Source organism: Podarcis liolepis, assembly GCF_965112155.1.
Source record: "Podarcis liolepis genome assembly, chromosome: 9".
Lineage (NCBI taxonomy): Eukaryota > Metazoa > Chordata > Lepidosauria > Squamata > Lacertidae > Podarcis > Podarcis liolepis.
This window is the reverse complement of record NC_139564.1, coordinates 75454855-75481533: the sequence shown is the minus strand read 5'-3', so window position 1 is coordinate 75481533 and position 26679 is coordinate 75454855. Positions and strand designations below refer to the sequence as shown.

The 26679-nt window shown below is 44.1% G+C and overlaps 1 protein-coding gene across 1 annotated transcript in view; it reads right to left on the bottom strand.

The window, feature by feature from the left end:
* WDR1 (WD repeat domain 1) overlaps positions 1-26679 on the bottom strand; it is a 32697-nt gene that overhangs the window by 4410 nt on the left and 1608 nt on the right. Inside the window, exons 2-11 of the mRNA XM_083460733.1 lie at positions 24074-26425; positions 23427-23548; positions 13219-13309; positions 9339-9486; positions 7148-7328; positions 5378-5455; positions 3825-3905; positions 2484-2717; positions 866-953; positions 138-294 (exon numbers count right to left, since the gene is read on the bottom strand). Of these exons, the coding sequence (XP_083316859.1) occupies positions 138-294; positions 866-953; positions 2484-2717; positions 3825-3905; positions 5378-5455; positions 7148-7328; positions 9339-9486; positions 13219-13309; positions 23427-23548; positions 24074-24089 (1196 nt within the window). The 5' untranslated portion in view covers positions 24090-26425. The remainder of the gene's footprint in view (positions 1-137; positions 295-865; positions 954-2483; positions 2718-3824; positions 3906-5377; positions 5456-7147; positions 7329-9338; positions 9487-13218; positions 13310-23426; positions 23549-24073; positions 26426-26679) is intronic.

Below are 26679 nucleotides of genomic sequence, written 5' to 3'. Positions count from 1 at the left end.
CCAAAGTCGCTTGTGATATCTGGTTTTCTGATATAGTGCTTTAACACAGCAGAATTAGATGGCCTGAAACTTTGGCACGGTCATTTTGTGTTACGCTAAAAGTAAATTATTTGTGTGGAGGTTGACACACACGTTACCTGGTGTCTTTTTTGCTCAGACTGGTGTACCGCACGGTATCATCCATGCTGCAGCTGACCAGCTGCTCCGACTCATCCACAGCCATTCGTGAAACCTGGTTAGTGTGTCCTTTCCCAGAAAAGCTGTCATTTTCTCCTGTCTCAGAATCCCAATAATGTGAGCAAAATATTAAGGAAATTTTCTTCAGGATGAGCGTGACACCCAACATTTATTGCAAGGAACAATCAAACCGACTCAATTCCTAAGCTGTGCTATGCTTAGGACAGCACACATGTCACTAAACCACATGGCTTGCAAAGAAACGGAGAATTCTTCCCAGCTGCAACTTGCACGCAACCCTGCTGTAGAACTTTCTGAAGATGCCTCGCTGAAACTAGCCAGCACAGTATCTTGGGTGATGGCACAAAAAAGGCAATGTGAAATTCAGCGAGATAGAACAGCTGCCACCTTTGTGTGCGGCAGTTTTTGTTCAAAGCGCCAACCAAATCAAAGAATTGCACTGACACTTATACTGAAAACAGCAGCCTCAGTGGGCGAGATGGATAACCGTAAGGCTTTCATTTAGCAGTTCAAATGAGAACTGTGCTCTAATACTACCCTGCATGCCAAGAATGCTTCAGTGAGTAGCAAATATTACGAGAAAGGGAAGAAAGACAGCCATATATAGCAGCACAGCACTAGGGAGTTTTCATCTGCAAAAAAAATTGCTTGGTTACTCAAAGGATATTAATATGCCCATCATGGCTTCCAGAGTAGATATAGGATTTCCCCCCATTTTTATGCACCGTAAGACATTGTATTGATTTACTGTGACCCTGAAAGAAAGCACACATAATTAACACAAACTCGTACACTTACACAGACAGCAGCTCAAGTTACTCACAGCACGTTGTGTGCACTTGTTTCTTCCTGCCCAAATCTGGGCTTCTTTGCACAGATTTTGGGAAGAACCCCACCCCCTCCGGAAAGCTTCGCCTAACCTCAAACTCCTCTGATAATAGACAAAAGGGAAAGTTGACAAGCCCACAAACCCTCTGCTATGCGCTTCTGGGGCAGAGGGGAGAAAAGGAATTGGTTCCACGCCGTTGTCTTATCCTTAAAATAGTCTATTAAAAACAAAAACACAGGGCAAATATTATCCTATTATATATTACAGGCCCCGAGGAGCTTACAATGCAAATTATGATGTGGGGGAAAGTAGACAACAGAGGGAAGGGAAGGAAGACTATGCACCCTGTTCAGCTACAAATATTTTGGCTTAGTTTCTATGTAGGAGACTAAGACTGTGCCAAAGGCTACAAAGGGGAGAAAGAGGTGGAATGATGTAAGCAGTCTAATATGAAAGGGGAGGGACAGGAGGGGGACAGAGCCATTTAAGATTAACAGCTATTTTCAGGCGGCCAAGAATGGTGGGGTGTCAGGCAGACATACGCTGGGATGTTCTGCATGCCAACTCCAAGGGGCTTTCCCTTCCCTTGAAACAATACACGCCCATGAGATGTGACTGCAACAGGACTTTCCATCAGTTTTAAAAAGAGTGTTGTCCTTGTGGCAATTTGGGGGGGGGGAGGCGGACTGCTGTTTAGGCTTGGCATTCAGAAGCAGATGCACAGCTAGCTACTGCCTGAAATGCCCCCCCCCCAATATTTAGAGGCAATTGTCTTACTGCACTTAGACCACATTTCCCCCAAATTAAGAGATCTTACAAGTGTTGATTCTGTTCTGATTTAACCAGGAATCCTCCCACCTGGCAAGCACTGAACATATTGTTCAGAACTGGCTGGTTTGGATTAAGTAAAGCCACTTCTCGTTTGCCACCCAGAGTGGCTGGGGCAACCCAATCAGATGGGTGGGGTACGAATAATAAATAAAATAAATAGTAAAATAAAATACTATTATTCCAATTACTACTACTACAGTCATACCTCAGGTTGAATGTGCTTCGGGTTGAGCGCGTTTGAGTTGCACTCCGTGGCAACCCGGAAGTAACAGAGTGCGTTACCTCCGGGTTTTGCCGCTCACGCATGCGCAGATGCTCAAAATGACATCATGCGCATGCGCGGAAGCGGCGAAACGCAACCCGCGCACGCGCAGATGCGACTTACATTGCGTTCAGGATGCGAATGAGGCTCCAGAACGTATCCTGTTCGCATCCTGAGGTACCACTGTAGTACTACTACAAAACAGTGTAGCCAACCGAACAAGAGCACCCACAATGTAGCTCAAGCAGCTTTTCTGTTAAATGGGTCTTCACAACCACACTCATTTCTGTTGGAAACAGACGGATAATGCTAGCAGTGCATGATTAGGAAACTCGAAACAGCCAGCTCAATGATTCCACAGACCTTGATGACACGAAGGGGCTTATCTGGATTGTTCTCATCCAGATAGTTGATGTAGCCAGAAAGGGAGACAGTCAACAAGTGCCCCTTTTGCCACAGACAACCCAGCTGCTGATCCAAAACATTTGATCCCATGTTAAAGGTATTCACAACGCTATTAGCACCAACATCCCAGATCTTAGCTGTCTTGTCTCCAGAAGCAGAAAGTAGGCGATTGCCATCTGGACTCCAACTAATCTGTTGGAAGGAAACAAAGGGATTTAGAGGTATAGGCTCGCCCTAAATACCAGAGATAGCCTATATTTGTTTCCCATGCACATTTCCCCAGATGGCGAGTTTGAAGACGTCATGCAGACAAGCTGACTCACTAATATGAGACTGTTATATTTATTTTAATGTTTATTATTTTGCTTTCAATTGTACTCTAGCAGAATGTTGCAAAAGAAGAACCTCAAGAGGAAATAATTGATATTATTATTAATAATATTCTTAATTTTTTCCCTTCTAGCACAATCTATTACTGTGCTCTGGAGGAAGGATTATGAATATGTATTTTTAAAAAGCTATTCCAAGTAATGATTACAGCTTATTTTTAATTCTGTAAATACAGCTCTGGGAGAAACAAAGAATCAGAAATGAATGGAGTCCATTCTGGAATGCAAAGCTGAACTCAAAAGCATTTCATGAATTAATCAATCAGAAGAAGATTCCACAAGCATCCCAAAGAAATCTTACAATGAAAAGCATCACTTTCAGAATGTCTGTTACTTAAAAAACAACAAGCCCACATAGTGCTGCATCATCTCGGCAGAATCTTTGTTCAAAGGTGGCTTCCTCTGCCCTTGGTTTTTCAAAGTACTTGTATCTTTTTTTTGAAGGGACAAACCTGCCTCCCTGATTACTTGGGACAACTTTATCGATCAAGAGGCTTTTAAGCCGTCCATCTAACTCAAGTCAATGAAATACCACAGACTAAAACTGGAAGCAATTTTTTAACAAGCCTGCATTAAAATCTAGAGGGACTGCCCAGGAATCAGACCTTGCGCAGCTACTCACAGCGTTTTGCTGGCCCTGAACCCAGCTGCATCCTCCAGCAGCACCGTTGCCAAGAATGCCCATTGCTCTTGGCATGGCTGGGGGTTCAAGCTTTAACCCCAAAAAGAAAGTGAATGTTGGCACAACACCCCTTTGGTTTTTCAATTAAGAAACTCCTTCATGCCTGCAGTGGAGCCAGACATGATTCATGCTGTTGCAAGAAAAGCAGATCCATATAATGCCTGTGGAAATCAACATAACCTAACAGCCTGGTCAAGGAGAGAGAGGAGGAAGCCCCAATATACTTACTGCATAAATGCCTCCATCATGTGCCTTATTTCCTCCTAGCGCACCAACTTTCTCTCCAGTTTTGCCATCGTAAATATATATCTTTTCAAAACCGAAAATGAGACAAAGTATCAGTTAAGTGGTTTGGGGTTTTTGGCAGCAGTTAAACATACTTAACCCCCCCCCCCCGCCCACCCCACATATTGAAACACCAGCAGTTTCTTTAAAGTAGGCAGATATTTAAGTATCAAAATCAAACAGTGTACTCCGGACATCAGAAAGCAATGGAACGTGTTTAATGAAACACAGTTACCAAAGGATCCAAACATCTGAAATATAGGAAAATACTATGCTTGGCGTTGCCTCTGGGTTAAGGCAATCAATGTCATGCTGCTTCTTTACCTTCAGGAAGTAGTTTGCATTACAATCAAGTCCCAAAAGGAACCTAAGATGGCTGACCCTCCATATTTGAGAATTTTTTTTTTAATGCTCTCCAGTATGAAGGTTCACCCATTGTGTGCTCTTTCTTCCAACGGTTGTAATCTGAAACCTACATAGCATTTAACAGAGCCTCTGCTACCTCCTCCAGCATCCCACCTGAGGCAGATTCCATGGCTTGAACACCAATCCACATTTTACTTTCCACCATCTTTCATCTCCACAACTCTTAGGCTGGTAGTCAAAGGTCTGCACACTATTTTGTGACATCTTGGTTGACCTTGATAATTTTATTGCCCTATACTGTTGGTGCTGACCTTTAAAGCCCTAAACGGCCTCGGCCCAGTATACTTGAAGGAGCATCTCCACCCCCATCGTTCTGTCCAGACACTGAGGTCCAGCTCTGAGGGCCTTCTGGTGGTTCCCTCATTGCAAAAAGCAAAGCTACAGGGAACCATGCAGAGGGCCTTCTCGGTGGTGGCACCCGCCCTGTGGAACGCCCTTCCAGCCAATGTCAAAGTGATAAACAACTACCTGACATTCAGAAGACATCTTAAGGCAGCCCTGTTCAGGGAAGTTTTTAACGTGTGATATTTTATTGTATTTTTGGTTTCTATGGAAGCCGCCCAGAGTGGCTGGGGAAACCCAGCCAGATGGGCGGGTACAAATAATAAATTATTATAAATTATTATTATTACTATTACTATACTATGGAATTTGCCCCTCTTGGGGCCAATACTTTTATACTTGTCTGACTTTGAGGCCAATCTTAATTTTTGCCTTATTCACCCTCTCCTTCCTCTGTTGCCTTCTCCAGCATTGATTCTGGAACACCAGTTCCTGAGAGGCAACCCCTTTTTGCTTAGAACCTAACATGCCACAAATATTGGCACGGTTACTAGCTCCAGAGGAAAAGTATCGTATGAAGAACCAGGCCACTGGTCCATCCAGATCCACATTATCTCTTATGACCAGCAATGACACTCCTAGGTTCCTGGTGTTCCAAGGCGAGATCTTTAACTGGAGATACCAGGGACTGATCCTGGGACCTTTGACACTCAAAGCAGATCCTCCATTTAGCTAGAGGCATATCTGCCCCCCCCCCAAAAAAAAGGTAAGAAATGGTTTGATTTTACCTGGCCATCTGCACTGGCTGTAGCAAACCTATTTCCATCTGGAGAAAATCTCACACAGTTAACAAACCGGCTGTGATCCTACAGGAGAAACATATTTATATATATAAAAGGATGTCAATTCCCAAACGGATTACTTCAGCTGATTTTGTGCTGCTCGTTGGTCTCCACCATTAGCCTGCTGTGGGTTGTGCAAGCAGCTCAAAGCCTTCCTACTTCAAGTACTGTGTAACAGCAGTCTCCGCACAACTGCACGTGTTCCCAAGCCCAATTCTAAGTGCTTGTTTTAAGCTATAAAAACTTATGTGGCTCAGGACTCCCAATACCTGACAGAACCCCTCTGCTGACATGAGGCAACAAAGACCCTAAGTCAGTGATGGCCAAACTGGGCCCTCCAGCTGTTTTGGGACTACAACTCCCATCATCCCTAGCTAACAGGACCAGTGGTCAGGGATGATGGGAATTGTAGTCCCAAAACAGCTGGAGGGCCAAGTTTGGCCATCACTGCCCTACGTCAACGAGTGGCCCTTCTCTGGGTGTGTCTCTAAGAGATTACTTCAGCCACTGTCCATAGACTTAAATCACATCTGCACAAGGCTTTCTGAAAATTGCCTTGTGGACGAAATGGGGGTGCTTGGAGGGCCCAGTTTGGTCCACAGGTTTCCCCACCCCTGACCTGTAACTATAACAGCAGTATTTGTTGCTCACATTATACAGAAAATGCCTCCAAAAGACTTAAGACAAAATGCAAAAGCAATCAAATGCCAAATTAAAAAACAGCATATGAGGCAAAGTCCTGGATGGCTCACAGGAAGAGAGGTGGTCCTGAAGCACTAACATCTCTGCACCAATTTTGCATTTAAAAACAATGAGTGTGCAGGTATATAGGCCTTTCCTAGAACATGACTTTCAGTGCACATAGCTTATGTGGATCTGGATATGCAGTTATAATCCAGATCATTGGCCCCACTGAATATGACTAAAGCTACATCTGTATAGGGCAAAATAATACAGAGCTATCTTTCAATGTATTTCATCTTTGTACTCTTAAACAGTGTGCGTGAAAATAATGTAAGTAGCAACAGACACCTTGCCTGTTTGAAGGGGGGCTCATGTAGTCAAGTGGCAGTGGGCTGCACAGCTTTTCCCCAGACCCTTCCCTGATGCCTACAAATTATGGTGGTCTGGAGAAGGAAAGCCTATATTCATAGCTCACTAGGTGGATAGGCTTCCTTGGGACCCATGAGGGGAAGCTGTGTGCCTCACTGCCCCTTGACTGGTGGAAACCCCTTCATGCAAGTAACAGGCGAAGGGGCTAAGAAAGGTGTAAGTAAGAATGCAATCTGCTATGGTCTGTGCACTAGTTAGCCTGCACTGCAAAGACAACTGCTTGCAACTATTAAAATATTTAACATTCTCCCTGGGCAGATAACCAATCCTGCTTTAATTGCAGAGAAAGCTCTAGAGTCCCAAGACTTTAGACCTGCTGTAATTCTGAAAAATACTGTGCTGGCTCCATGATAGCAAAGATGATCTTATGCTTGCACATGAGGATTTTAAGCTCCCACTTTCCAACACCACCATGAAGTGCAAAGGGCTGAAATGCAATGCTGCCTATTCCCCAAAACACAAGAGAAAGAGAAAGAGAAAGAGAAAGAGAAAGAGAAAGAGAAAGAGAAAGAGAAAGAGCCTGCTTTCTGCTTGTGCAGGAACGGGGAGAGAGCTGGATCTCAAAGACAGACAGCACACAGGTGGCAAAGAATGACAACTCACACTTATTGTAAACTTGAATTTGAACGGTGGTCCTTCAAAGAAAGCAGCACAATTGTCATCACTGCCAGTCACGAGGCGGTATGGTCTGGTCTGTTTAATATCCACACTATTGATCACTTTGTTGTGGCCGGTGATCTCGCCTACTGAAGAGCCGGTATCCCACAGAAACACAGCCCCAAATCTAGTAAGAAGAAACAAATCAAGTCACATAGAATGAGGACTATATATAGGACTTAACGTATTGAGCACAACCAGCACGTTGAGTGGATTTACACAACAGAAATTAGACCGCCCAGTTAATCTTGTGCAGTTTTAGCTTCGTTCCCTATGGCATTCAAATCCTTTGCCCATTATGCATAAACAAATAATGTAACGAAATAGGGCACTTGCTTCATGTACTGATAGATAAAGGAGCAACACACTGTAGTATTTTTATTTATATACTCCTTTCCCTCATGCAGAGCAGTGCACATAAGGTAAAATGCAATATACCAATAATTAAAACACAATTGTAACAACTGAAATAACAAAAATATAATAAGAATCAGTCATCTGAAGCTATTTTGAATTATAGAGACTGTTTCTATCATTTGAACACACAAGCCATGTCATACAAGAGCTGAACTGGCAAGAGTTTTATTTATAGTCATATCTTGGTTTTTGAACAGCTCGAATGTTTTAGCTCCCGAATGCCATAAACTCAGAAGTGACTGTTCCGGTTTGCAAACTATTTTTGGAAGCCGAACGTCCGACACAGCTTCCTATTGAGCGCAGGAAGCTCCTGCAGATAATCGGAAGCCGCACTTTGGTTTCCGAACGTTTTCAGAAGTTGAACTGACTTTCGGAATGGATTCTGTCCGAGAATCAAGGTACAACTGTACTGCCAAATAAGCAGTAATGGGCCTTATTTTCAGTGAGTTCCCTGCATCTATACTGACTGTAAGAACAAACTGCTGTTCTAGTTATGCGTGAACTCGAAGTGCCATACAAATATTCTGAGGAAAAAGATATAATAAACTTTTATTTATATCCCGCCCTCCCTGGCCGAAGTCAGGCTCAGGGTGGCTAACATTAGATATATAACATTGGTATAAAATCAAACAATAATTGAATTACCTCCTTAAAAAAGGTCAAAATCAAATTAAAGTCTAATTAGATGGCTTTCCGCAGGGTTAGGGTTGGGAACAGTAAGTGCTCATCGGCCCAACTGTTTACGCTGATCTTATATGGGCCTGTGAGACTGCTGGGAGGCCTCTTTCATATTAGTTCTTATACAAAGAAAAGGGGAGTCAGGCTGAGCCTGGCGGAACAACTCCGTCTTGCAGGCCCTGTGGAAAGATGTCAAATCCCGCAGGGCCCTGGTCTCTTGTGGCAGAGCATTCCATCAGCCAAAAAGGCCCTGGCCCTGGTCGAGGCCCGGGATCTCCAAGGTGTTATTATTTGCATTACATTGTGAGGCTCCACTGGAGGGAAGAAAGAGGTTTTATGCCATCCCAAGGCATGGGATGAAACACAGTGTAAATATATTCACCTCAGACTACTCTGCGGCAGAACTGCAACCATGAAGGTGAAAGATCTCTGAAGAAGTGGTTGGCTGGAGCTTTGCTGAAGTGTGGGCTGAGGGGCATTTATTTCTATAAAACTGACACTCTGTTTTGTTCTGTGCCTTGAGATGCCTGCGGCGGCAGTAGCAGCCTTTCATTCCAGGGAGAAGCTCTACAAACTGGCCATTCTCCATCAAGATTATCAATGTTAATAATCTTAAATGCTCTTTAAGGATCAGGCTGAGCTTAAAAAGCGGCGGCAATGATGCTTGTACCTTTGAGCAGTTTTCATGCCAACGCTTCCCTTCTCGTGCTGCATTCCTGGGCTTTGGAGAATAATTTTAAGAAGCCCTTTCAGTAGGAGGTGCTTGAATGCAGGTTTCCTTGAACTGTGGGATCCTTTACTGCGTCCAAGACTATAACACTAGGACCACCACACGTGTAAAACTCTTGCTACTGCTGCTCAATGCCATTTAAAAACCCTCTGGCTTCCTTGTGGAAATGGTTTCCAAGAATGTGAGCTATTAAAAGATCTCTAGCTGTTAAATGATCAGCTATCAACTGTGAATCTGGAAATTAAAACACAAGAATAAGCCAAGTTCTCCTGCAGGAATGTGCAAAAAAAAATACTTTGATTCTCTACTCACTTTTCCCTTCCTTCCCCAACAGCTGCAAGCCTCTTGCTATCTTCTGTCCATGCAATGTCTTTTATTTTTCCTGCAAATGGCTGGTATTCATACTTCAATAGATGTTCCTTCTGCGTGGTGTCCCAAATCCTTAGCTTCCCGGAAATATCTGTCACAGCACAGCAATACACATAAAGTCACCATTCCAGCAAGACGTAGTTGCCGCACGGCCATCACTTTGCCACATTCAAATCTTCAGGCGTGCGAGAACTTACCAGTGTGCATGTTAGGAATGCTAAACTCTTTCTGCAAACCACAGTGACAATGACATGGCAACTATGATAAATGTTTTGTGGAGAAACTGCAGGTGTTTGATGGTGTGCAATGCTGACTACATTTGCCTGAACATGCAATAAGCAAAACCAAGGATGTGGCAGGGACACCAGCAGAAGTCTCGCCTGCAACACTCCCTGGCATGTGATTAGCACAGAAAGCCTTAAGAGGATTTAAGCATGTTCGACTGAACCACTTAGAGGCCTCTCTGTGAGTGGGGACCCCGACTTATTAGGGGATTACTGGGAGACTTTAAAATCCTCTTCAGACCTTTGCACTTATTGCACAAAGATCTGAAAAGCAGCCTGCACACCTAGGGACACTCAGGCAGGGCTTAGGTGCACACCACTGCTCTTGGTTTTGCCTAGGAGATTTTCTATACCTTCTCCTGAAAACTTGACTGCAGGAAGAGCTTGGCAAGAATTATCTTTCCTTCCTCACCTTCCGCGGGAGCCGCCAGTGAATCTCAGCCCCTCCCTTACACAGAAGGACAAGATAAATTCTAATCCATCCAACCCTCCATTTTAATACCTGACTTATATCTTTATACCCGAATCAAGATGCTAAGCTGTATTATCTAATTTTCAATTGCTTTTTACCTCTATTTTTTAAGAAGTCTTCACTTGTGTTTGCATTGTTCATAGGGCATGCATGCATTTCTTCATTTCTAAAGTCCCCTTTCAAAACCTCATTGGGACTATTATTTCTAAAATCAAGCACCGAGTAACCAAAATGTGCTTGATTGTCCAAAGGCCTCTGCAAAAAACCCGGAAGAGCCATTGCAATTCAACACAGCATCTTTCTTGTTTGACAGTAGCTTGCTTAACCTCCTCCTTGGGTTTCCTGGTCTATGCAAGAGCTGTCTGCTAAAATGGAGGCCACGGGACTTGTTCGTGAAACCAAGGTTCTCATTTCCATATCCCTGTGCAGGCAGCATCTTGAAGTCTAATAAGGAGGTGGTCTCCAAGCTCTCCAGGGAGCTTGAAAGAATACTCAATAAATAAGAGTCATTTCTATCTCTCTCACGGTTTAGAGCTCAGTAGAGAAAGGCAGCAGTGCCTGCAAAGAACAGTGTCTACCAAGATATTGTCTTTCCCATTAATCACTGGTTGCACAAATTCATACTATTCAAGAATAACCTCCACATTTAAAATAGCCAAATCTTCTGATTTTAGGTTTAAGTTAGACAATGGGGCTGCAAATGCCAGTAAGCAAAGACAGAATCCCAGAAGAATTGACACAATCCTCCTCCGTCCAATGGAGTGGAGGTGCACATGTATGCAGTTTTGCATGCTACAGCCATGTTTAAATCTTGTTTAGACCTTGGCTGAGAGTCCTGGAAAACCTGATGCCTGCCTTGCAGGCCTTTTTCCACCTGGCCTGGACTGACTCCAGCTACAAAAGCCGAGACTGCTGAACAGACTCTTGGACTAGAGTACTGTTTTTAGAGGGCTTTTGTTGCTGTTGTTGATACTAATTTTTTATCTTTATTTTTAGATCTTCTTAACAATTTATGTTGAAATGGCTCAACTTTGCATTGTGTACTTTTTGATACATTTTTTTGTTTATGACTACTTGTTAAGTTTGTAATTTTACATTTTTTTCATGTTGTAAGCCGCCTTGAGCATGGTTTTAACTGTGGAAAGATAGCAAACAAACAAAATTCTCTATGTACAGCCATGTTCAAAGGCATTTCACAATAGCATAACCAGCCAAGGCATTTGCACTTGCCAGGAATAAGAGGAGTCAAACTCTTCATGTTCTCAATACTGTTGGAAAGCAGGGCCTTTAACTGCTAGTGTGACTTCCAATGACATCAGTGTAGGCTGGAGATCATTGCTGGAAGCCAATTCCTCTTCTTGATACAGTTGTCCTACCGGAAGTTGTGAAATGTATGGAGTTTGGGCAAAATCACACTTTCTATTCTCAATGTCCGTTGGTCCCTAGGATTGTGCTTATTCAGAGGAAACTCAGTAAAAACCAATATACTATTTTTGGAAAAATGCTACTTCTTTATGGACTTCAAAGGAATTCATAAGAAACCACGTATCACTGATTAAAGTCTGTGATAATACAAAGTCAAATATTGCTGATGGGAACTAGGCCAGCTCAAAGCTTTCTTACCATGTTCACATGCTTCTAAACATTCATACAGTTTTAGCGTACAACTATCTTTGACATGGAAAATGCATTCTCCCCCCCAAAGCTTGCTTCTTCCTCAAGTTATTTTTCTGAGAATTTAGACTGCAAGTACCTTCAGCACAGGGATTCATCTACTTTTGCTTTCCACTGAAAATCACCATGCACAGGGTTATTATTAACTAAGCCTCAAATTTAGGTCTAGAGAGAGTTAAGATGCAGATCAAGTAAAGAGCAAGCTGGTATTAAGAAGCGCAAGAGACCACATCTCTTGAAATTACGTCTCCCGTCCCCCGAGTATTGAATTTAAAATTAACTATATCCTGGGTATTGTGTGTTCTGTGATTCTATACAACTGCAAAATGTGTGAACCATGTTCTCTTTTGAAAGTTGGCCTTTCCATAAAAGCAAACTTCTAGCCATTGTGTTTGGGAATATGAGACTTAAAAGGTATATTGGCAGCACTGGCTTACTAGCCAAGGGGAGCAAGCAACAACTCTAACTTGTAGGAGGTGGAGCTTGGGTGCCCTGGCCCTCCCCCATGACCAGCTGCTTAATTTGCATAATATATAGCGCTCACAGAATCCATTTTTAATGCTGAGTGTGCCCAGCACAGCTATAGCTATATTCACAACATCTGAGGCCGAACAGCTGAGAGTATTGCACTCCTGGGGAAATAGGTGGGGCAAGGAGAAGAATTCCTGATACTATATGCAAAAACACTTTGCAGGGTTTAAAACTCATATTCATGGCGGAAAATGGAAAACTGCTGTAGCTTTTGAAAAGTGACCCCAGTTTTAGAACAAACAAGTTCTATCTGGAAACAAGTGCATAACCATTTCAAGGCGCAAATATTTATGTGTTGCTTTAGAGCAGTGGTAGCCAAGCTTGGCCCTCCAGCTGTTTTGGGACTATAACTCCCATCCTCCTTGACCACTGGTCCTGTTAGCTAGGGATGATGGCAGTTGTAGTCCCAAAACAGCTGGAGGGCCAAGTTGGGCCATGCCTGCTTTATAGAGTGTTCAAAGGACTTAAAATACATTCTCTTCTTGAAATCCTTATACTGTATCAATCTTGTAAGACGGTTATGTCTCACTATCCCAATATTGCAGATTGCAGGTGGGTGCTGTGGCCTGCCTACAACTATCTGGTGAGTTTGTGGCAGACTCACAATTCAAACCAGAGACTTCCAGATTCATGCCTCAGTCTCATAGTACCCTCTTAAGAGAGGTACATTCAATGACAATAATTAAGCAATGTTGTAGACCACAAGCCAATACTGAGGTAGGTACACTTCAGCCCACTGAAATCTATGACCCAAAATGGCATAGGATTTCCACCACAGATTATAAATGGACCTCCATTTGGAGTAAAATTGGTAATAGCAAGATTGCACTATGCAGACACGGATACTAGTAGAATACCATACCTCCAGATGCAATGTAGAAGCCGCTGGGAGCATACTTGGCAACAACAACTTGATGAGCATGTTCAGTGTAGATGTCAGCAATCGCTGGATTCTATAAGAGAGTTATATTTTCAAGTAAGTATTCAAGGAAGCTTCCCATCTGCTGCTCCTAGTCCCTCTCAACTGATAGAGAAGTCAGAAAAATTATCTGCCACTACCACGTTGAGAGAAGGGTTGAAACAAGATGGACTTCAGCAGAAGCCCAGAGGTCGGTCCAAAAGAACAACTGGCAAGCATCCATTTTCAGCTCTGGGAACTCCCTTCCAATCAGAAGCCAGATTACTGGAACACAGCCCCAACACCTCACGATTAATGGTACTAGGGGATGCGTCAAGATCTAACAAGATTATCAGGACAATGTTTTTCCGACTTTGAGTTTCTTGGTCAAGGCTACAGTCTCAGTGCCATACGGAGATTAAATGTTGGACTGACAGGTCTGAGAGTGCAGTACCAACGCCGGTGCTTCTGAATGACTAACCACTCTCCTGCTTAATTAAACAGGATTGCAAATTGGTTAAGCCAATGTCACAGTGTTGACACCCCTTCTGCCTTCGTAGAAGGAAGCATAAGCCTTGTGCAAGAAACACTTGCTACATGCAGTGACAAATTGTGACTGCTCTCTCTGGCCCCTCACTACACCAGACGGTACAGTGGCCTTTGTCCAAACTCTGCAGCATGCCTGGGCTCCAAATATGGAATTAGTACGCTGAAGAAATGGAGAACAGGGAACATGCACAATAGGCAGCACAGACACAAATGCAGCCTAGGAGCTCAAATAGAGGAAGGAAGGTTCCAATATTGCCACCTGTGTCACAGAAAATTTGACTGACTAGCCAGTGATATGGGGTGGAAATTTTCCAGAGAATTTCCCACTGTTGTGCTTTTCCGAAGAACATTTTCCAGTTTCAGAAGTGCGTGGCTTCGTCATACTTCCCTTTTCAAAGTCTTCGAGAAAACCCACATCACTGAAGCCAAACAACAGTCACAATCTCACCAGTGAGAGCTGCCAACTGTGTATTGTGGTTCAGCAATCTATGACTGAAGTTCGAACACCCAAGTCTTCCAAAACAGCCCAGATTTATCAACCATTCACAATTGAGAGGATTCTGTTTGACAGGGTCTCCCATCCACCAAGTCTCCTCAGAAATTGTTTTTAAACACAGGTGGCTAAGCTGTGGACCTCTAGATGCTGTGAGGATGCAGCGCCCAAGAGGCCCATCCAGATTGGCCAATGATCAGGGATGATGAGAGTTGAAATCCAACATCATTTGGAAGGCCAAAGGTATTTTAAACCTCTGATTTAAAAATTGAGGCAGGCATTGATTTTTTTTTTTAAGTCTCAACTACAGAAGAGAGAAAAGCAAGGAAACTACTGACCCGCTGTGCTGAAATTAAACATAGCCCCGCCACAGGAAAGAGCAATTTCCCAATTTATAAAAATTATGATATTTCACAGATGTATTGTAAGTAGCCATTACAAAGGAAGGAAGCAATTACAAGCACAGTCCCAATACTACTGTCTGGACTGCAGGCAGCATCTAGCTGCTTTCTGCAGACGTAAAGCAAGCCCACTGCCCAGCGTATGAGGCTGGAGTCAGCCAAAAATATTTGGCACCCGAGATGGACCCCAAGAAGGCGGAAGGAAAGAAGGGGTGAGGAACAGGGGGAGGGGGGAGAAATATTGACATTGGGATCTGCTACCCTGGTCGATCCTGCTGCCTGAGGCAGTTGCCTCACCTTGCCTCACGGGTGGGCCAGCAGAGTATGAGGCACATATGAATCTTCAACAGGTGCAAAGTACAGAATCATGAAATTGTAGAGTTGGAAGGGACTCCCAGGGTCATCATCCAACCCCCGAAATGCAGGAGTTGGAACTGCTAAAACTGCTTTATAAAAATATGTTTTCTAATCAAATTTATTAATAATGCCTAGCATTGTAAGAACTGACAGAACTACAGGCAGAAAAGCAGTCTCAGCAGGAATCACATCTCTAAAGCACAGTTGTCACCAACATCTTCATGTTCCTTTCGTTTTTAATATGAGGAAATGGAGTCAGAATTCCAATGAATCAGCAGCATAGTGCTGAGTATCTCTCAAGGTTCACGTATGGAAATTTAACGCAATCTGCCCAGTCCACACACACAGCTTGCTAGCTATATAACAAAGATACCCAAGTTCTATTGCTATAATATATACCGCTATCAATTTCAAATAATGATGCTTTACATCTCTGTATGGAACAATTATCTTATTAGACTTACTGGTATATACCACCCTTTAGTTCTCCGTTTAGTGAGCAGTTAAGTTGACAGTCAGAGGAAGAGAAGGATTTTCTGAGGCAAGAGGGGACAAATCTGTGGTTTGATGACGCACAGTGACAAGTCTTCTGTCATTATCAAATCAAATGAATGCATTGGATTTGGGCACCAGATCACACCAAGCCAAAGCTCAGGCCGCCAAAATATTAAAACATTTCTGGATGCTTATGTACGCTACAGCAGCAGCAAGAATTCTTATAGCAAAACATTGGAAGACAGAAGATCTACCCACCGTGGAAGACTGGCAGATGCAACTAATTGACTACATGGAGATGGCGGAGATGACTGGCAGAATCCGAGACCAGGGAGAAGAGCAAGTGGAAGAAGATTGGGGGAAATTTAAAATCTATTTGCAGAAATATTGTAAAATTTCTGAATGTTGATGACATTGAAATGAACTGTGGGGGTTCTAGCAACAAGATAAAATTTAAGTTTAAACCAACAACAGATAAATTAAGGGCTATGAATTTGCTGAACCAACTTTTAAAAGGGATACAAGAACGGGGGATGTGAGGAAGTCAGGAAAATATGTGAATTTAAGATATAAAACTAAGAAAGAGGGAATTTTTGTGTTTTTCCTATATGTGTTTTTTCTTTTTTATTATTAGCTTTTTAATGTATGCATTTTTGTATTTTTGTGCTTAATGTTTGTATTGTTGTATTTTGTAGTATGTATTTTGTATTTTTATATCTCTTTTGTTCTTGTCTCTGTATTTTTTCTTTTATACTGTGCATTGTTAAAACTTAATAAAAAATTTTACAAATTTTTTTTTTAAACATTTCTGGATGCAATTCCATGCAATATCAGACAAGCCCCATGACTCGATACAGTACTTTTCAAATGGGTCTTGATCAGTGCTATTGTCATAGAAAGAGAGGTGCCAGAACTCACCATCAACTTGTTCTCTTTTTTAAAAAAATATAATTTTTTATTGGTTTTACAAAAGTTTTTTAAACAATACGAACATATAAAAAGACATACAAACACGTATAATTTCATAACTTTTTTTCATAAACCTCGTTTCTCGGACTCCCCCATACCTCCCTTTTCTGCATCCCAATGTCCAAAGTTTTCCAGCAACTTCCAATTAAATCTGTCAAACATATGTCTTCTTAATCTTTCCTTCAGTCTAATCTTATATCGCTGTAACCCTTTCTTTCTCAAAACCTCGACATTCTAACATTCATCAAGTCTATAATAGTCCCACCATCAACTTGTTCTCTGATAACGGCAATGGCGCCCACCTGAGAGGTGCTGGAACTGAGTTGCAGCGAGTTCTGGCTGAAAAAAGCCCTGGTCTTGATGACCCACTTCTCTGCTGCAGCCTTCAGTGGTTGAGCTGTAGAAATGATGTTGTGATCTGGGTTTTGTTTTGTTTAAACTTATGCTAGGTTATTCTGTTATTTCTGTGCTGACTGTAATACTCACATGACATGAATGCTTTATTTGTTTTAAATTATATTTGTCTGCATTTTGTAAACCACTTTGGGAAGATCTTCATAAAAGCTGGTTGTAAATCAATAAAATAAATAGTTCACCCACAGGAAGCGTTAATGTCCCAAGGAGAAAGGGGCAGGCAGCCTCGGGAGAAAAGTGGAGAGGAGCCTAAGAAAGAACATGGGGACATGGTTAAGGGAAACAAGTCACGGTCATGGCTACAACTTGCCAAGTTGGCTTGTTTCCCTACAGCAGTGGTGGCTACTTCAGATGTTGTTGGACTTCCAACTCACATTGAACCCAGACAGCATGGCTGACTCGGATGGAGGAATTGAGGGGAAGCTCATCAATGTAGCAGAGGAAACCAAACAGGAAGGGGTAGCTAATGCCACATATTCTTCGCAGAAACTTACAGCTAGGCCTATCGCTCAACATCCAAAAAACCAAAGTGCTGCACCAACAAGCACAAAACCCCTCTGCAGCCCCACAAATCAAACTCAATGGTGTAACGTTGGAAACTGTTGATCACTTCTCCTACCTGGGCAGTTATCTTTCCACAAGGGCCATCACTGATGCCGAAATCCAGCACTGCCTGAGCTCTGCGAGAGTGCAGAGTGTTTGAGGACTGGGACATTCACAGGGAAACCAAAATGCTTGTTTACCTTTGTAAACTATTGTACTACCAACCTTACTGTTTTGCTTCTGAAGCATAAAGGTAAAGGTACCCCTGCCCATACGGGCCAGTCTTGCCAGACTCTAGGGTTGTGCGCCCATCTCACTCAAGAGGCCGGGGGCCAGCGCTGTCCGGAGACACTTCCGGGTCACGTGGCCAGCGTGACATCACTGCTCTGGCGAGCCAGAGCCGCACACGGAAACGCCGTTTACCTTCCCGCTAGTAAGCGGTCCCTATTTATCTACTTGCATCCGGGAGTGCTTTCGAACTGCTAGGTTGGCAGGCGCTGGGACCGAACAACGGGAGCGCACCCCGCTGCAGGGATTCGAACCGCCAACCTTTCGATCAGCAAGCCCTAGGCGCTGAGGCTTTTACCCACAGCGCCACCCGCGTCCCTTCTGAAGCATAGACTACTTATAAAATCTCCAACTCCTGAAAAGATTCCATTAATGGTGTCTCCAAAAAATTTTACATATCACCTGGGAAGACAGTCAGTGTACTGGAAGAAGCAAAGATCACCAGTGTCGAAGCAATGATTCTTCAACATCAACTTGTTTGGATGCCTGATTGTCTTCCAAAGCAACTACTCTATTCTGAACTTAAAAATGGAAAGCGTAATGCTGGTGGTCAACAAAAGAGGTTTAAAGACTCTCTCAAGGCAAATCTAAAAAAAATGTAGTATAAACACCAATAATTGGGAAACACTAGCCTATGAGTGCTCCAGTTGAAGTCTTTATAAAAGGTGTCATGGACTTTGAAGACAGTTGAACTCAGGACAAAAGGGAGAAACTTGTTAAGAGGAGGGCATGTTTGGTAAACCTCACCATCATCAACTCCCACCTGGAAACCAATGTCCCCACTGTGGAAGGACTTGTGGATCCAGAACTGGCCTCCACAGTCACCTACGGACACACCGCTAAGATCGTGTTCATGGAAGACACTCTTACTTGGCTACGAGTGGCCGCCAAAGAGGAAGCCACGGAAGACAGAATTGTGACTCAAGATGACCTTATCAGATGGAGAACTGGGCCCAAACTAACAAAATGAATTTCAATAGGTACATTTAGGCAGGAAGAACCACCTGCACACAAGCAGGCTTGTTTTCTCCTGCTCTGGAGGGTAGGACTTGAACCAATGGCTTCAAGTTAAAAGAAAGGAGATTCTGACTAAACATCAGGAAAGACTTTCTAACAGTAAGAGCTGTCTGGCAGTGCAATGGACTCCCTTGGGCGGTGGTGGACTCTCCATCCCTGGAGGTTTTTAAGCAGAGATTGGATGGCCATCTGTCATGGATGCTTTAGCTGAGATTCCTGTATTACAGGGGGCTGGGCTAGATGACCCTGGGGGCTCTTCCAATGCTTACAATCCTACAATTCTAAACTAACCACAATTTGTCTGGATTCAGAAGTATCGAAACTCTGAAATGCAGCATGGGCGGGGAGAGGAGCTCGGCATTTGACTGCTGCCTCTGCTATTGGATGCATGCACTTCCAACCTTGGTTAGTCATCATCTACTTAGACCTTGTTCAGATGCAGATGTAGAGCAGAGAAGAAATCCTGCACCCAGCGCTCCCCTTCACACTTGAGGGAAGGATGCTTAAAGCTTCCAGATAAGTTTTTTTGTGGGGAAGGGGCAGCAGTTTACCTTTCAAACAAACCAGGCTCAAACCATGGTTTTAGAATCTGGCTTACTTACAGACTCAAAGAACCGTAGAGTTGAATTAATGGTTAGAGCAATAGATTAATGTGCAGCTGTAGCTTTTTCTGAAGTCACAGTGGAAGTTTTCGCTGTCCTCTTCTCACATGCAGTACAAAAACTCCTAAGTCCAACACAAGTCATTTTTGAGCACCTTAACCAGAATCCCCCTCTCTGCCTCAGACTTGTCGAACGACTTCTTCTCCCCCCACTCCCCTTTGCCTCTGACCACCTCTCCTTAGAAGGGGAGCCAATGGATTCAAAACATTCATGAGATCTCCACATCTTAAAACCATCTACCCATGAGCTTTCATAAGAAACACCATCTGACCATGAAGGACTACAAACAAATACCCTAGCAAAATTGCCACCTATCCTATCCTACCATAGCTGCCGTTTCCAGAAGGAGAAAAAGAAAATATTACTGATTAGGCCAAGACTTCTAAGAAGTGAAATATCTTCTTTGTTGTTTAAGTCAACAACTTATTTGAAGGCTAGTATTAAGGCTACAATAATGTCCTCTTTCTGTTGAGCAAGAGGCAGCACACAAGCACATGCAAGAGAATCCCACTTTAAAAGTCACCGAAACCAGTTAAGATACCAGGAATTCTCTGATAGCAATAGTTAGGATTCTTATGAAAAGAAAAAAAGATTAGCTGAATCCTAGAACACACATCCTGCTACGGAGTCCTCCAATTCGCAGTCTATTCTTTTGGAAGACTGAAACCAGAGATACCTGCAACAGCCAGCGACTGGCTCTGTAACTTAGTGCAGGCAGAGGAGGCCACAGAAGTAAAATATTCATGCAACTGGGAAATCCAGTGTTACAGTTGCCCTTATGGAGCTTTCTAGTACTCTTTTAGAACTTTAATGGGGTGCACAGAAACATCTGAATTGCTGATTATGGAAGAGACGAAAGCATAAGCAGCTTGATGGTTATCAAGATGAAAACTTGCTTATGATAGTTTATAATCTGCCACTTTCTGTTAGTTGAATGACTCAACATTCTAAGATTTCCTGAATGTTTTTCTTCTGGGGTCTCCAAACCTGTGCCCTTTGACATATGTATGCTCAGGAGGTGCCAGTCTGCTGACCCTGGCTAGGAGCAATGGGTCACAGCATACAAGCCAGTGAGCTCCTCAGGGTGAAGGAGCATCCTTTCCTTGAAGACCCCAAGACACGTCTGTGTCTTGCATTACGAAGTAACCTAGGTATGCGAGAGGAACCCAATCACTTGAGCATACCACAAACACACACAGCCTGCAAAATTTAAAAGGGTTTCATTGGGAAGAAGTCAAAGAGACCAGAGGGAAAAGCCAGACGGGCGTGTCAAGAAGAATAAACCAACATTACAAATCCAGGTAAACTATGAGTAGTAGGAAAGGCTTGTAGCTTCTGTTGGCAGCCATAGGTGAAAGACAAAGGGGAAGAAACACATTCTATAGTTAGTCTTCTGCGCCCAGGTGGCTTTGAGAAACAGCGTCCCCAGCAAAGCCAATGGGTTTCATTGCACTAGGCTTCTGGGACAAGTTGCCAACAGACAGTAAAGCCCTTTGAGCACATTCTGGGAAGTTGAGAGATGAGCAATGAGGAAACTATTCAGCTTCTCTTCTAGACCAAATCCAGCAAGAGGTTTGCTCAGCCTATCGATTCAAGTGGGAGGGAGGGCCTGACAGTAAGTCAGAAGGAAGGAAGGTATGGGAGAATAGAGGACGCACCTTAAAACATGGCTTTGTTGCACGCAAGGAGAATTTTATGGATTTGTTGGCTTAAGAAGAGATACTGGCTTAGCAGTCAACTGTAGGCAGAATGCCTCTTCTTCCACATTCTGTCTCAGATAGCTACCATAGTTTAAGTAACGAATAAGTTCTTCACTAAAAGAACAAAAGTCCACAGTGCTCCTGGCTGGAAGTTGTTTGGAAAAGTCCCACCAAAAGAAAACCTACAGAAAGACTCTAAAATAATTTAGTAGAAGTCAGCTTCCTCAGCGAGGAAAGAAGGAAGAAAGAGCCTCGCCTTCCCCAGCCTCAATCAAGTCCAGCTGAGCCAGTAGCCTCTCCCAGCTGGGAAAGGAGAAGAAGAGTTCAGGGATTTTAAAAAAACCGTTTTATAAGTTCTGTGTCTTTGTTTCTCAATTTGATCCTTTTATGTGTTTTTGTATGTATTGTGGTATTTTATGCATTTTGACTTGCACTTATTTTTATTGATCACAGTTCAGTAATTATTGTAATTGTTGAGAGTCAATTTGTTTAATTATTATTTGCTGTGATGAGGGTTAATTTTATTGTGTACTATTATATTCTAATAGATTGTTGAATATCACTTTATTTGATGTAAGTCATTCTATTTTAAAGTTATGTTTTATTATGACTTTTTGTATTGGATCACATTATTATAAGGTGTGTGTTCTTTGTTGCATATTTTGTTGCTGTAAATCGCCTTGTGTATAGCAACATAGAAAGGCTGTATACAAAATAAAAGTGAAATGTAATGAATAACACAACTCTTATTCCTGCATGATCCTCATCTGTGTCACTAGCGGCCATCCTAGCTGTGCCAGGAGACCCACCTGTTGGAAAGTATAACAGAGATAAAATTCTCCATGTTCTGGGGAGGTTCTGGTCCATGAATCCTCAGGCATGTAACCTCAATTATGTCACAACCAGGCCCTCCTGCTCCTATCTATGCACAATACAAACATCTGTTGCCCAAGTTATATGTCTGGCCACTCATGTTTATTAGGCAGTGGTTTCAACTGGTCAACAATTCCCCCTCCCCGCCCCCAGATTTTGTAGTGAGCCAAGATTTTTGATCACCAGGACCACAGCCCTCCTCCTACAGGGGGTTTGCAGGGTCTTGTCTGATGCCACACTTCACCTGTTGCTGGGGAACAACTGGGAAGAGCGCTGCTGTGCTCATGTTCCACCAGCCTCCCATAGGCATCCATCTGACTACCAAAACAGCACACCAGACTAGATCGGCCTTTGGTCTGGCTCAGTAGGTCTCTCCTTATGTTCTTACGGCCATATCTTAAAAGTTTTGCCTAATGTATTTCTAGTTTCTAGAATGTGGATGCCAACACTTGAAATTAAAGTGACTCCCATGACTAGTGTTTTTCCTAAAACAGGAAATATAAGCAATCACATGTCCAACTCCCCACATGAGTTCTGTACCAGTAATCCAAACCACATTAAAACCTCCAGTGTAACAAATTGCTACATTGTTTTCAGTGATACAAGAGAGAAAGATGAATTTCCCCATTTGTTACCAAAACTAAAAAGTTTGGTTCACCATATTCAACATCTGTCACACAGAAGTATCAAAGCGCCAATAAATATATGAGAGATAGATCTCAGTAGACTGTGAAAAGCTCTGAAAGACAATTCCACATTGTAGGTACTACAACACAAATGCTCTACTTTTAATCATAGCTCTAAGGTATCCAGAACTGCTTGCTACAATCCTGTCCTAAGACAGTAAGCAAAGAAAGTATTTTGCAACTATAGTCCTACCTCATGGCTATAAACTTAAAAAGGGAGTGATTTTTGACTACTAATTAGGTTCCAAATATGAAAATATTCTCATACAAATCACAGATATTCCCATGAAGCAAAGAGACACATTGGATTTGAGTGATGCTGTTCACCAGATTAGGAAAAACACAACAGGAGAAAAGAAATACCCTTTAATTTCTATAGGATGTTTTCATACATTCAACATTCTATAAGCTTTCCATATTTACTTCGGTACTGAAAAATACTTCACTGATCTCTTCCCCCCACTCCACTTTTATTTGTATTTTAAGAGCTTTCTTGTTTATTTAAAACATGCTGCCCTTTATCATGTTAGATTTCAGGGCGTTTCCACATGCAGCCTCAACATCTCTCTGGTTATTCTCAGCTCCTGTGAGTCATTCTGCTTTCACTCCAATGCCCTCCTAAATTGCCACAGATCCCTGACCTCAATAGAGCAGCAAAGGAGAAGCATTAAGGCTTGAAAAGAAAACCATCAGTAAGAATCAATGTAAAAATGAGGGTACATTACATCAATGTTGCGGATGATGACACATTTTCCATTCGTGTACAGAAAGTTATTGCCCTTTGGATCTCCCCCAATGATCTTGGAGACGCCTCTCTCAACCTGCGGGAGACTGGCAAACACTTTTTCTACAAATGGGGGGGTGGGGGGGGGAGAGAAAAAGACACACCTATTAACAACGGGAGGCCAGCAAGAAACGAGAGCGCAAACAACTCCAGATATACATTTGCTATTTGACCTGTTGCTGAATGCTAAGTGGGGAAATTGCACTGGGGGGGGGGAGACTCCCCGACCAGGGAAAAGACCCCCGCCTCCTAACTTGGTCAACTGCAAAGGGAAGGTTGCAAGGAGAAAAATGCCCTGGGCACCGTCGCTGCTTGCGAAGGCGCTTTGCCTGCGAGTGGCTGGATGGCGCTCCTCCCTCGGGGTAAATGCCCCCCTCCTCTCCCTCGACCCCCCCCCGCCCGGGGAGGCTGCAGCAACGTGGCCCCGACTGACAGGGGAAAGGGCGAGCCCAGGCACCGCGCGGGCAAATGGGCGCCGCTCCTCGCCCTCCTCCTCGCGAGGAGCCGCAGCAGGAGGAAGCAGCAGCTGCAGCAGCGCCGCTTGCAGGCATTGCACACAGGCGGGGGGGGGTCTCTCTGCCTACTCACTCAGCTCATGTGGCATCGCTGCTGCTGCTGCTGCTGCTGCCTCGGATCCGCGAAGGGCCAAGGTGTGGGGGGGCGGGCAAGAGGGGGGCGCACAATCCGCTTCGCAGCGCTGCAAATCCCCTCCCGCAGCGGCGGCGGCGGCGACGTCCCCTCCCAGCTGCACGAAGCAGGAAGCGCCCGCCCGCCCGCGCCGCTTTTCGCCCTCTCCCCCTGGCTTTGACCATATATAGTCAACTCTGCTCGAGCCGCGGCGCCGCGCGCGGGGAGGAGCGGCTTCCAGCTGACGGCGACGCTGCTGCTAGAGCCCGCCCGACCCGGAAATGCCGCCGAGCGGGAGGCGCCCCAGCCCGCCAAGCCCCGCCCCCTCCGGAGCCAGAGCTGCGCGGCGGGCTGACGTCACCGCGTGCGTGGCCTGATCGGGCGACGGGCGCACAGAGATACGGCGCGGGGAAAAGAGCAAGACGGGTGCATGGGCTGGAGTGTTTTTCTTTCTGGGGTTTCCCTCTCTTGCTCCCCTGGGAAGGTGGAAGAAATCTGTGCTCGCTTTCTCTTCCAACGAATGCACGCGAGGCAGGGATTGTGGAAAAAAGCAAACAAATCAAAAACCAACCTTTAAAAGCATGCAAGTCATCAGCACAAGGAAGGCCTCCGTTGCAACTGAGAGCACTGCGGGAGGGGAGGCAATTTGCTGCAACTCTGTTTTGCATGATTTTCTGGGCTCAGAATGTTGCACCGCCCTCAGACCCCCCCCACTGGTGGCATTAAAAGCGGAGTGCACTGGGCTGGGGCAGCGTCCAGTCATTGTGATCAACAGCACTGTAGATTATGCAGCAATTTTGAACCCAGAGCTGCATAACCCTAGTGCAGTGTCCACAGAGCTGCTGAACCCAAACCATAGTCGTCTTTAAAAGGCACTGTTTGTTTTCTGTGTGAGCAATTGTTTCAACCACCACAACATTGAAAATTTCTGTATGAAATGTGTGTTTTGGTTCAAGAATGGGGTCATCTGCTGTTTCCTCTAGGAAAAATCTGTTTTTCTGTCTCACATGCTGCTCAGGGAATGTTCCCTCACTGGGATTATCAAATGTTGCAGCAATCAAGTCATATAGCCACGGTTACTTTTCAGAAATGCCACTGCAGCATCTAGCTGTATATCCATATTTTACATTACCTTGCTTATTTTACCTTCCTTTACAGAATGTCATACCAAATAACTGTAGAAATCTTAATGATTGAAGCTCAATCAAAAGACCATTGACTTCAGCCCAAGAGAGGTAAAATGGCTCAATCCTATGCATGCTTACACAGAAGTAAATAGTACTATATTCTGAAGGATTTATTCTCTCATATCAGATTCTTGCTGCTCTGAAGATGTGGCAGCTGGATGGGTGCAAGTGGCCCAAGAAAATGCAGGATGGAGGCCTGCAGAAAGGACCAAGGTGGCTGCCTAGAAACAGGGAGAGTAGCTGGAGTGACATCCTCTCTGTCTTGTCTAAAGAGCATAGCAGGGAGGTAAGGAAGCAGGGATTGCAAAAGCAGCAGAAACACCCTCAGATGAGGAGATGCCAACAGGAGAAGAAAGTCAAAGAAGCTGTAGCAGCAACTCAGCCAGGGGCCTGGAAGATATGGCTTGGTACGTCCAAATGCACAGAGAACAAACAATCAGACAAACCATTTCCCAGAATATAGAATAAATATAGATATATAGGTTGAGCATAGTTGGAAGCACTCCAACGGCCAAATCCTATGCACCACGTGAGACCTCCAGAGATGTTCTGTCTTCTCTTAGGGCTTAGCCACACCACACCACACCATAAATGTACAATTGAAGCTGCTTGCATTTCCAGTTAAGTAGTGTCACCAGGGCTGGTCTAAGACATTTTGGCACCTAAGGCGAACCACAAAATGGCACCTCCTCCTCCCCCCGCCAAGGAAGAAGGAGTGAGTGAAGATCTACATCAGGAACAAGGGAGGGAATCAGGTCATCCGTGCCCGATGGTTGAAGCAGGAATCAGAGGCCATCATGGAGGATGGGGAGACACCTGCTCTGAATCATGGCTACAAGACCCCAGAGGGCAGCCTCTGTCATTTTCTCCCTGTGGGTGGGAAGAGACCAGGAGCCCCTCCTATTGACTGAGAGGTTGTAGAGGTGGCACGTGGGGGGTGGGTGGGGAGCAAGCAGATCCAGCCTCCAAGGAGTGAGTGGCAGCAGCAGCAGCAGCAGTGGTGGCAGATGCATTCTTTGGAGGCCGGATCTGCTGCTGCTGTGGATCCTGCCACTTGAAGCAGTCACCTCACAATTGGCATTATCAGAGAACAAGGGAGGCGTTCATGCTGTGTCCCAGTACCTCTCTACAGTGGTGCCTCGCAAGACGAAATTAATCCGTTCCGCGAGTCTCTTCGTCTTGCGGTTTTTCGTCTTGCGAAGCACGGCTATTAGCGGCTATTAGCGGCTTTTAAAAAAAGGAAACAAACTCGCTAGAACTCGCAAGACGAAACGTCTTGCAAAGCAAGCCCGTTAGGGAAATTCGTCTTGCGGAACGACTCAAAAACCAGAAAACTCTTTCGTCTTGCGCGTTTTTCGTCTTGCGAGGCATTCGTCTTGC